At 38.6% G+C, this 12,514-nt stretch overlaps 1 protein-coding gene across 2 annotated transcripts; it reads left to right on the top strand.

Annotated features, from left to right (window-relative positions):
* The first annotated feature begins 336 nt into the window (after positions 1-336).
* LOC306868716 (AP-5 complex subunit zeta-1-like) lies at positions 337-12,169 on the top strand. 2 transcript variants are annotated; one of them, XM_079415014.1, is made up of 18 exons: positions 337-468; positions 604-741; positions 867-1,053; positions 1,128-1,272; positions 2,435-2,547; positions 2,660-2,828; positions 3,135-3,176; positions 3,784-3,924; positions 4,016-4,053; positions 5,012-5,174; positions 5,276-5,454; positions 6,299-6,441; positions 6,523-6,675; positions 7,340-7,451; positions 7,587-7,684; positions 7,903-8,035; positions 8,123-8,337; positions 11,505-12,169. In XM_079415014.1, the coding sequence occupies exons 1-18, from the start codon at positions 428-430 to the stop codon at positions 11,773-11,775; spliced, it is 2,481 nt and encodes an 826-aa protein (XP_079271140.1). In that variant the 5' UTR covers positions 337-427; the 3' UTR covers positions 11,776-12,169. The 2 variants fall into 2 exon arrangements, with proteins under 2 accessions (XP_079271140.1, XP_079271141.1); XM_079415015.1 differs by lacking the exon at positions 3,135-3,176.
* Positions 12,170-12,514: the final 345 nt, after the last annotated feature.

Raw genomic sequence — 12,514 nt, 5'->3', positions numbered from 1 at the left:
ATGAATGAACATTCTTTTGCTCATATTCTGTGGCTCAGTTCGGAATAACTAGCATTCTACTCGTAATATTTTACTAAGTTATATGCATTTTTCATATGCCTGTTTGTTGCTTGAAGATTTTTCCAATATGTTGTCGCCGACTGGCAAAACGGGAACCATTAATAAATCATAAATCTACCGAAAGATAGGAATACTCTACCCATATGATTTTGTACACAGAATATTCTGCTTGGTTATAAATATGATATTCGACCATGGTATGAATACTATATGCAAAATCTACCCTCGTGTTTTGTTACACTATTTTGTGCCCGACTGACGCGGAAAAGCGGAACCAATTATTGTCATGTGATTTGTTGTCAGGACATCATAGCCGACGGCGCAAATGTTTTGATGCTTGTTTTGTGTTTATTGCATTATTTTCCAAATGTATGCTGCCGCGACGGAGAGTTTAATAAAGCAGGCAAGGTAAGTCTATAGCTTTACCTAAAAGGTTTACTGTCAAAAGCTGCATTGGTCACATGACTGTTCTGTTATAGCCTATTAGTTAGACAAGCTCTTCCCAATGACAAATCTTTTAACTAATTTGAATTTGCCTTTCAGAGAAATAAAGGAGGATGAGCTGCAGAGGTTTTGTGGGCGCATATTTAAACTGCTCCACACTAAAGATGTTAGTGGAGACACAGTGGACTCCCTCCAGAGGCTCAATCTGATAGTTTCTGCCACTAAATATGCAAGAGAGTGAGTAATATTCATGTGAAATACATCTGAACAGCACATAGGCATGAAACCCTTTGTCTGACCCTTCAGAAAAGTGTATTAAGGAGCATTTTAAGTCTAAAATTGAACACCTCCACTACCTTCAGGCTTCCATCAGATCTGGTGATGAAGCTGCAGGCGGTTCTTCGGTCTTCATCGTGTCCAGAGCAGCTTCAGGTTCTGTCCTCCTCCATCATCCGGGAGAGCTTTCCCCCCAGCGTACACAGCCTCTGCTCCGATCTCGGTCACGACACCAGAACCTTCAGCTATGTGGCCAGTGTTGTTCTGGCTCAGGTGAGTCACATGCTGTTAATGTTCAGCTTCTGTTCTGCTCATAAACACTTAACTAATCATCAAATTATTCTCAGGCTGGAAATAAAGAAGATGTGATGCCTCTTTGCCACCATTTGCTGAAAAGTCTTGAGTCTCGGCTGTCTGACGGGCAGATATCCAGACATGCGCTTCCCATTCTCTCTAAAATGAGTACTGTTTATCCAGAGATTCTCACAGATGGTAAAGTTGATCACATTTGAGGAGCACAATACTATATTGGAAGTGTCGCTGGGAATTACAGTGGGGTCCAAATGTCAGAAGTAATGAAAATCGGAATGAGAGTCCAAACATCACAGTAATCCACACGACTCCTGTCCATCAATGGTGATCAAGATGTTAATCTTGTGAAGTGAAAAGCTGTGTTTGTGTAAGAAACAAATCCATCATTAAGGTTTTTTAACTTTAAATCATTGCATCTGGGCAATATACAAATCCATAATAACGCTACCGCCAGTTAAAAAAGTACCTACCCTTTTGTCCTCTCACATCAAAATCCACCAAGATATTTGTTTAGAACTTTGTAGGACTGTTTTCACTTTTAAACTGTGCTTTATCTGTGCATATCTCTCTCCTGATTCAGACAAGACAACATTTTTACTGGAGAAAGTAATATTATGGATCGAGGAGTTGAACTCTGCATTCTGAACTCTGATTATATCACTTGGTTTTGATCTAGATTAAATCCTCAGTTTGTGTTGTTCAAAACATATTGGGATACTTTTGACTTTTTTTTTTAATATATATTAATATTTATTTATTTTTGTTAAATTGCTGATTGTAAACTACATTGGCACATTCATCAGCGATGGACCAGTCAGAAGTAGTTATGTGAATACAATGAAAAACTAGAACGCAAAACACTTTTTTCCATCACCATGTCCCCTTTAGGGGCTCCGTAGAGCACTAGTAATCCAGATTTGGAAATCTGAAAAAGTCTGTATCTGGATCAGGGTGATCCAATCCAGTTTTGCTTTGAAAAACCGGCACAAAAGTAAGATGGGTTACCTGATTCTGGATAGCAAAACATGGGATTTCTGAACCTGGCCCCTGGAGTGGTGTGGATTACTTGTGGATTATTATGTGTTTATCAGATGTTTGGACTCTCATTCTGACGGCACCCATTCACTGCAGAGGATCCATTGTTAGGCAAGTGATGTAATGCTAAATTTCTCTAAATCTGTTCTCACAAAAAAACAAAATCATTTCAATCACATATTTTCAAAATGGACTTTTCAACCCCACTCTCTAGTTAACTTCATACACATTGAAAAGGCATAATTGAAATACTATAATCTGTAAAATGCGAAGACGTTAACATGAATCATGTGCTCTCTAAACCCAGAACAGGTGAATCTGGTCAGTCGTAAACTGGTAGATTGGTTGCGTTATGCCAGTATGCAGCAGGGAGCCTCCATGTCCTCTGGGGGATTTTTCAGTGGACCAAGAACACGTCAGGTGGGGCATGTTGCTTTTCTTTATTCATCAGTACCTTCACCATCAATCAAGCTCGGGCGCAAGTTTCTTATCTTAGTGAACTGCTCATCACTTGTCAACATCTCTTCATCAGCCAGCTCCACTGACGGAGGTGGATGGGGTGGTAACAGGTGACTTCTTCACTGTGCTGTGTTTGGGTCAGAGCTACACTGAGGACCAGTGGATGAATATGTACACTTTCTCTATGATCAAGAGTTGGCTGCTCACTTATGACACAGACGGGACTACAAACACAGAATCAGGTAGTCCAGTTGGTTTGCTTTATAATCAGGGTTATTTTAGTATTACTTACATTATTTGCTAATATTTTGGATTATTTATTTTCAGTTTTCATTTTAATTTCAGTAATTTTGTTAGGTGCTTTTATCATCATTATAATTTTTTTTTAGTATTTCCATTTAACTTAAATAATTTCTGTTTTATTTCAGCTTTTTCAATTACTAGAAAACATTTGTAACAATAACAACACTGTGTACAAAATGTCCCATGTAAGATATATATACTTAATTTAGTTAAAACCAATAACATGGGATTTTCATCTTTGCTAGCTCTACTAATAAAGTCACAGGGCATTCATTCACAACACCAAGGTAAGATGCAAGTGAAAAGTCTGATATGATCAATCTACGGCCAGTGTGCTTTTCCTTTCTGCGCAATCAGAAACTCTCTTTACTCAATGACATTGATCCGTGATTTATAATTAACTGCTGTGTGTATCAAATTGATTTTGAGTCTATGGCTATGTTTGGAATGAATTACTAGCATGCTACTTACTCTATACTGTGGAAAATAAACTCTATACAGCCTACTATTTTTAGAATAGTGCATGAGACACAGCACTGTTGTCACATGGCCTTACCATGTTTACTTTTGTGTGACATCCAGTTAATCTCTGAAGAATAAAAAGACTGCTTTGAAATTGCATTTCATGCTGTGTGCATTTGTTTGTATACTGCACATTTTGGCAAATGTAGTAAGTCATGTGGGTATTCACAAAATGTGCATAGTGTGCACATTATACATACTGCATACTGTAACAATTGTGCGATTGTAGTATGCCGTTCCACACATAGCCTTTATGTCCCATCATTTGCTCAGCTTTGCAATGGCATTAGATCCTGACAGAAAATGTGCTTGTTTAAATCCTGCTGGAAAAGGAGTTGTGCTCTAGTGTAATGTGCTGTGCTGTTGCTGCAGATGATCGCTCAGAGGTGGACAGTTCAGTGACATCCATGGTGTCGGCCACATCCTCTTCAAGCAGACTGCTTCCTCCCAAAGAGAGACTCCGAGAGAAGGCTTTTGAGTACTGCCAGCGTCTCATTGAACAGAGTGACAGGAGTGAGTAGATCATTGGTCAACTATTAGAGAATGTTTATTACACTCTGCTGGAGAATGTATTGATTTATTTCTCCTTTTTTTCATTATGTAGAAGCCCTGAAGAAGACAGATACAGATCTACAGAAAGCAGTAAGTACCACATACATTATTTTTCAGAAGTTTCAGGTCTGTATAATTGTATAGTGTTTTTGAAAGAAGTCTCTTCTGCTCACTAAGGTTCTAATTATTTGATCAAAAATACAGTAAAAACAGTAACAATGTGAAATATTTTTACAAGTTAATTGAGTAGCTATTGAAATATATTTTAAAATGTAGTTCATTTCTGTGATAGTAAAGCTGAATTTTCAGCATCATTACTCCAGTCTTTAGTGTCACATGATCCTTCAGAAATCATTCTAATATGCTGATTTGCTGCTCAAAGAAAATTTCTTATTATCATTGTTCAACAGTGCATCGTAATGTTTTTGTGGAAACTTTTTTTCAGGATTCCTTGATGAATAGAAAATTCAAAAGAAATAGCATTTATTTGAAATAGAAATCTTTTATAACATTATAAATGTCTTTACTGTCGGTTTTGATCCATTCAGTGCAACCTCAATGAAGAAAAGTATTCTTTAAAAAAAAAAAAGAAAGAAAAAGTACTGACCCCAAACGTTTGAATGGTAGTGTGATAATTCAAGCATAATTCCAACATACTCTATATATATTTTTCATTTTTCATTTTCACCTTGACATGATTTAAAAATGAAAAGAAATGTAAAAAATAAAATAAAATAGGGATGTAATTAAATTTAAAGGAACACACAGTATTTTGTGTCTTATCAAAAAGGTTTTATTCCCAAAAAATTATTAGAACTTTTTAAAAATGTTTCAAGTCATGTAAACAAATAATAAAAATGTTTATTTTTCAGCCCTTCACTTAAATTAAGCTGATAATATAATTTGTAATGATAAATTCAGTATTAAATCAGAAACTAATGCAAAATAGAATAGGATTTTACACCGTATTATTGATGAATCATGTCATGATTAAGACTTGCAGTAAGTTAAACGGTATATGGATGATGACTGTATATCTGTTGTACAGTGTATTGTTGAGTCAGTGTCAATAATGGACATCATCTGCGGTGAGGACCCCTCCTACGTGTACCGTGCCTTCCCCTGCATCAAAGCCCTGTATGGCAGACTGAATGGAGATCTCGCCTATGCTCGAGCCCTGCTGCCTATCGCCCAGTTCTACCTCAACCACAGTGAGTGACATGGCCCATGTCCCTATCGCTTATAGGAGTGTATGGCTCTGATATAGTGTGACGTATGAATGCATCTCAGTGTCCACATGCTCTAATATCAGGTGAGATTGCCGCGGTGGACTCTGAGGCTGTGTTCTGCCAACTCTTCAGTCACTGTCCCGCCGAGCAGTTCAACGAGCCCATGCTCGCATTCGAGTTTGTCCAGTTCTGTCTTCTCAACACTAGCGTGCTGCAGGACAGAGTGGCCAACTACAGGCAGAGCTTCCCAAACCTCCTGAAGGTGGGTTGGCTAATCATATTTCTAAAGAAATTTAGCAAAATTCAAGATTTATGAGTTTTTGTTTCTTTATCAAAACAGATTTGGAGAAATTCAGTATTACATCACTTGCTCAGCAATGGATCCTCTGCAGTGAATGGGTGCCATTAGAATAAGAGTCCAAACATCTGATTAAAACATCACAATAATCCACAAGTAATCCACATGACTTCAGCCCATCAGATGACATCTTGTGAAGTGAAAAGCTGTGTGTTTGTAAGAAACAAACAGAAAAGAAATCATTGATTTTTTTCTTTGCTTCTGGCCAAAATACAAGTACAATAATCCATAATAACGCTTCCTCCAGTGAAAAAGTCCATCCTCTGTTGTCCTCTCAAATACGCATCAAAATACACAGGACTCTAGGACTGTTTTCACTTGTAAATAGTGCCTGATATGTGCATATTTCTCTCCTAATTCAGACAAGATGAGTTTTTCACTGGAGAAAGCAATTTTATGGATAGAGGACTCCATAGAGGAAAATGTCTTAATTATGGGTTAGTTTCTTATAAACATGCACCTTTCCACTTCACAAGATGGTAATTGATGGACTGGTGTCGTGTGGATTACTGTGATGTTTTTATCAGCTGTTTGGACTCTTCCTGATGGCACCCATTCACTGCAGAGTATCTATTGGTGAGCAAGTCATGTAATGCTACATTTTTTCCAATCTGTTCCCATGAAGAAACAAATTCATCTACAGCTTGGATGGCTTAAGGGTAAAATTCTCAGCTAATTTTAATTTTGGCTGAACTGTTCCTTAAATTGAATACAAATAAGTGATGTTTTTGTGCGATTTTCCCACCAGTTCTTGGCATGGAACAGTTCAGGATTGATTGCAGAGTTTGTGGAGCTGCTCCCATCACTGATAGCTCCAGATACAGCCATTGAGTTACTGCATACTATCCTTGATCTGCCCTGCTTAGCAGCAGCCCTGGACCTCCAGCAGAGGTATGTGACTTCACCAACTACAGATCAGCGCTTCAACTGGAGTTGAATGTGATGTGAATTAGAGATGCAATGCTGTTGCAGATCAGCATGCTATCAGGCTTCAGACCGTACAGCATGGGACCAGCAGGGGGCGAAAGTGGCCGCTTGTCTGGATGCCTTCCGCCAGCCGTCCTATAGGGGACTCTTCCTCTACATCCTCAGACCTGAGGCGGGGACTGGAGACACAATAGACAGGTAATACCTGGCTGGCATATTACTTCTAGAATATAATCTAGGAAGAATTTAGGAATTCAGTTCCTAAATTTAAAATTAGGTAGCAAGATGCAGACTTTTAGGAGGTATAATTAAAATCACATATACATAATTACAAGTTTGGAGTCAGTAGACCTTTTTCTATTTTAATATGTAAAAATGTACTTAATTCCTACGATGTTTTCAGCATCATTACTCCAGTCTTCAGTGTCACATGATCCTTCGGGAATTATTCTAATATGCTGATTTGCTGCTCAAGAAACATTTTATTTTTATCAGTGTTGAAAAAAATCGTGCTATTTTTTAAAGATTCTTTGATGAATAGAAAGCTAAAAAGAATAGCAGTTATTAGAGATTGTTCATAAAAATTTCTATGTAAATGTCATTTGTCACTTTTGATCAATTTAATTAGTCATTGCTGAGACAATTCTGACCCCAAACCTTTAAACGGTAGTGTATATTTAATGAAGTGTGCTGTGATAGTTATACAGTAACTTATGGACCTGCAACCGTGTAATTACCACCCCTACAGCACAAAACTGGCTTGCCACTATTCAAACCACCTAAATGTTTTATAAAAATGAAGTGTGTGTGTGAGTGTTAAATGCCTGCTTACCCTAAACCTCTGAGTGTGATTGCCTCATAGGCTAAAAATGCTTCATGAGATTTTTGCTGACATGGCGGAAAGTCCACGAGTTGTTCGGTGTGCGCAGGTTGTTCCTGTGCTTCTGCATGTGTACTTCAACACAGTCACTCAGGTGAGAGTCACAAATGAAAGGTCAGGCCATTTAATAGCTCACACCAATACAAAATAATTAGTGTAGACTCACATTTGCCACATTTCACAAGGTCTGAATTGTCATCTCTTCCAGTGTTTTTATTGTGTTTTATAGAAAGCTGATGAGAAAATGTTGAACCAGCTGTTGCTAGTGCTGCTGGAGAGAAGTAGTCTGCTCTACAACATCAAGACATTTAATGTTGAAGTCCAAAAGTGAGGCACTCTTCATTTAAATACTCTTTATTGACAAAAACTCGCTCATTTGTGCAAAAGATTTGCTACAGAAATATGCAATTTACTTTTTTAATTGAATTCTTATTGTAATTCATGGGGTTATTATTCCCTAATTTCATGAATTAGATGTACATTTCAGACATCTTTTAAATTCTGCATGTGTAAATGATTTTTACTGTGATTATTTATGATTGTAGGGTGTTCAGCACCTACCTGCAGGCCCTGTGCAAACTCCACCCACCACTGATTGTGGATCAGTCCAGGGAGATCCTGGAATTTGCAAGCTCCCCTGCCAACATTTACAGTAAAGAAGACTTCTACACACATGTGGTGAGCAGCGGAAGTGAACTGTGATTGTAAGCATCATCATGTTGTACTGTATTGTGTAGGGTGACTGTATTGAACGTTTACATGCAGGTGTGGGTCATTGGCGAGTATCTTTCAGTGTCGTATGACCCTCGCTGCACGGTGGAACTGATCACATCTTTTTTCGAGAGTTTGGAGGCGGTGCTGTTTGAGATCACGCAGGTGCGACAGTCAGCCGGTCCTCCGAGCTTCTCCCCCCGCCTCATCACTGTGCTCATGACCACCCTGGCCAAACTGGCCACACGCAGTCAGGATCTAATTCCCAGGTAGACCAGCCTCTTCCAACTCTATAGTTCCTTCATAACAAATGATATTATATATTCTTTACATAACCCTTGCAGAATATGCATGATGTTAAAATGTAATGTTTAATTATTTCTTTAGCACTGTCTTGAATAAGAAGTTTCTCATCACAGATATCACTGTTCATTACAGCAGGGGAGAGAAACTTGCTGCTTTTTTTAATTACACAGTGATTGGACAGTTTGTGGCTAATTGTGGCTCTGTCTTTAAATAACTTCAATTATAAAGGGAGCTCTATTACTTTCACATTACCACGCACTTCCATTCATTTTTAGATATAATAGTCAACACTCAATTATGGTTGAAAACATACATTGTACTTACAGAGGTTTTATTATTATTCAGTGTAGGGGAGTAACTAATTACTGTACATGTAACAGAATTATATCATTTAATTACTAAATAACTGTAACCGTAATCTGTTACAGTTACTGAGAAACAAAAATTAAATTACAGATACTTATGAAAATGTTGAAAATGATAAAGGGGGTTACATTTGAATATTTTCACGAACATATAGCCTAGATTTGATTTATTTCTTTCCCAAATTGCATTGACTGCTCTAAAATATGAGACCCTGATGTTTCAGGAGTGTAGTACACAGAATACAGGTCCTTCTCAAAAAATTAGCATATTGTGATAAAGTTCATTATTTTCTGTAATGTACTGATAAACATTAGACTTTCATATATTTTAGATTCATTACAACACAACTGAAGTAGTTCAAGCCTTTTATTGTTTTAATATTGATGATTTTGGCATACAGCTCATGAAAACCCAAAATTCCTATCTCAAAAAATTAGCATATTTCATCCGACCAATAAAAAAGTGTTTTTAATACAAAAAAAGTCAACCTTCAAATAATTATGTTCAGTTATGCACTCAATACTTGGTCGGGAATCCTTTTGCAGAAATGACTGCTTCAATGCGGCGTGGCATGGAGGCAATCAGCCTGTGGCACTGCGGAGGTGTTATGGAGGCCCAGGATGCTTCGATAGCGGCCTTAAGCTCATCCAGAGTGTTGGGTCTTGCGTCTCTCAACTTTCTCTTCACAATATCCCACAGATTCTCTATGGGGTTCAGGTCAGGAGAGTTGGCAGGCCAATTGAGCACAGTAATACCATGGTCAGTAAACCATGGTATTACTGGTGGGAAGTCGTGGCCTAATGGTTAGAGAATCGGACTCGTAATCGAAAGGTTGCGAGTTCGAGTCCCCGGCCGGCAGGAATTGTAGGTGGGGGGAGTGAATGTCCAGCGCTCTCTCCACCCTCAATACCACGACTGAGGTGCCCTTGAGCAAGGCACCGAACCCCCATCTGCTCCCCGGGCAGCATGGCCGCTGTGTGTTCACGGTGTGTGTGTGTGTGTGTGTGTGTGTGTGTGCATTTGTTCACTACTCACTGCTGTGTGTGTGCACTTGGATGGGTTAAACGCAGAGCACCAATTTCGAGTATGGGTCACCATACTTGACAATATGTCACGAAAAAAAAAAAAAAAAAAACATTTACCAGTGGTTTTGGCACTGTGAGCAGGTGCCAGATCGTGCTGAAAAATGAAATCTTCATCTCCATAAAGCTTTTCAGCAGATGGAAGCATGAAGTGCTCCAAAATCTCCTGATAGCTAGCTGCATTGACCCTGCCCTTGATAAAACACAGTGGACCAACACCAGCATCACTGACTGTGGGTACTTGACACTGGACTTCAGGCATTTTGGCATTTCCCTCTCCCCAGTCTTCCTCCAGACTCTGGCACCTTGATTTCCGAATGACATGCAAAATTTGCTTTCATCCGAAAAAAGTACTTTGGACCACTGAGCAACAGTCCAGTGCTGCTTCTCTGTAGCCCAGGTCAGGCGCTTCTGCCGCTGTTTCTGGTTCAAAAGTGGCTTGACCTGGGGAATGCGGCACCTGTAGCCCATTTCCTACACACGCCTGTACACGGTGGCTCTGGATGTTTCTACTCCAGACTCAGTCCACTGCTTCCGCAGGTCCCCCAAGGTCTGGAATCGGTCCTTCTCCACAATCTTCCTCAGGGTCCGGTCACCTCTTCTCGTTGTGCTGCGTTTTCTGCCACACTTTTTCCTTCCCACAGACTTCCCACTGAGGTGCCTTGATACAGCACTCTGGGATCAGCCTATTCGTTCAGAAATGTCTTTCTGTGTCTTACCCTCTTGCGTGAGGGTGTCAATGATGGCCTTCTGGACAGCAGTCAGGTCGGCAGTCTTACCCATGATTGCGGTTTTGAGTAATGAACCAGGCTGGGAGTTTTTAAAAGCCTCAGGAATCTTTTGCAGGTGTTTAGTTGATTCAGATGATTAGGTTAATAGCTCGTTTAGAGAACCTTTTCATGATATGCTAATTTTTTGAGAGGGTTTTCATGAGCTGTATGCCAAAATCGTCAATATTAAACAATAAAAGGCTTGAGCTACTTCAGTTGTGTGTAATGAATCTAAAATATATGAAAGTCTAATGTTTATCAGTACATTACAGAAAATAATGAACTTTATCACAATATGCTAATTTTTTGAGAAGGACCTGTAGACATGCTTATTTAATAACTGTTTTATTTCCTATTTAGGTAATATTTTCCTATTTTCGAGGCATTGTTAGATGACAGTGTTTCCTGTCATAGCTATGAAGAGATTTGATTTCAAAAACAGTATCATAGCTATTAAACTATATCTTGTTATGATTTTAATTCAAGTGATGAAGGATTCTGAAAGTCTGACAGTAATCAGTGTTGAGTACTACTGTAAGGATTATCCTGCCGGGTTTAAATGTTTTAAAATGATTAACAGTTGAAAATATTCATTAGAAATTTAGAAAAGTAATCAAAAATGTAATCAGTTATATTACTTCAATGAAGTGATTGAAATAAATACACTACGTATTACATTTTAAATAAGGTAACATGTAATCTGTAACCTATTACATTTCCAAAGTAACCTTCACAACACTGTTATTATTGTTTAATTTTTGCCATTTCAATTAAAGTCTATGTACATGGTCAATGTGGACTCAGGATTTATTTTTCCCAATTCAAACTTTTTTTTTTAACTAATAAATGATTATCCGCCATAACATAAGAGTAGATCCTGTATCAACTAATAGTTCGTTCTATTTCTCTCAGAGTGTCGCTTTGCCTGTCTAAGATGCGGACGTTTGCCCATAGTGCTCCTGTAATGGCGTGCTACAGCGAGGAGGACACTGAGGAGATCATCACACGAGCTCATGAACTTATTAACTTGCTCAAGTTACCAAATGTGGCTCAATTTGTTCTGGCCCCTTCAGCCGGAGGCGACGGCCCCCGCTGGCACCGAGACACCAACGCCTCACTTCCTCAGGGCATGAGAGCAGTCAGCGGGCTCCTCCATAGACATTCCAGCTTTCTGCCCACGTAAGCCAGTTCTAGGAAACTGTTTTCGAAATATCTGTGCAGAATACCAAGAGAGAGTTTCTGAAGGACACAAAGGGAGAGGGAGTGAAAGGGAAAGTGAGAGGCACTGGAGCAAAACAGGCAAGCACTGCACTTCATCATGGTTTTCACTTCTGCTTGTCAGTCACATATTATATAAAAAAAAAGGCACAAGGGGATTATGATTTATTCCTTGATTTATTGAAATGTTTGTTAGAGACACATTTCTGTTTATTAAACATTCTATGTGTTTATTGTCAAGTTGCATTTATTACTGCCACTTATGATTAGTCAAAACACAGTTTAGCTTGAGTTTTTGTTCTTCTGATTAAAAGTCTATGAAACTAATGGTACAAAATTAAAATGAAATTTGACACAATACAAATGTCTCAGGTGCTTACTGTCATATAAATGCAACATTATGACAAAATTAGTAAAAAGCTGTTATACATTCAAAGTCACAGTGCTTAAAAACATACTCTTTCATAGCTGAGCTTCCTGGCTAAATGTGTCAATAGGTAACACAGACGTTTAAGTTGCAAGAATTTCATCAAGGTTTATATTTTCATTAGGCCTTGAGATAAGTCTCATTGGGTTTTTCTACAAAGATGCACATAATTCAGCAAGGCTAGCTTCCATGTGCATGGCTCGTTCCCAGTAACAAATAAAATGGCTCTGTGGGAGCTCAGCTGACTTGAATTGGTGCTCAAGAAACATTATGATCA

The sequence above is a fragment of the Barbus barbus genome (genome assembly GCF_936440315.1).
Source record: "Barbus barbus genome assembly, chromosome: 4".
Lineage (NCBI taxonomy): Eukaryota > Metazoa > Chordata > Actinopteri > Cypriniformes > Cyprinidae > Barbus > Barbus barbus.
Note: the sequence above shows the minus strand (reverse complement) of the source record. Positions and strands in the feature narration are given on the sequence as shown.

Excerpts from the sequence above, each read along its gene's own strand:
- LOC306868716 (XM_079415014.1), top strand. The coding sequence starts at position 428 with ATGTATGCTGCCGCGACGGAGAGTTTAATAAAGCAGGCAAG. Across the intron at positions 6,676-7,339 it reads ACTGGAGACACAATAGACAG|GCTAAAAATGCTTCATGAGA; the intron begins GTAATACCTGGC and ends ATTGCCTCATAG. Across the intron at positions 8,338-11,504 it reads AGTCAGGATCTAATTCCCAG|AGTGTCGCTTTGCCTGTCTA; the intron begins GTAGACCAGCCT and ends TATTTCTCTCAG.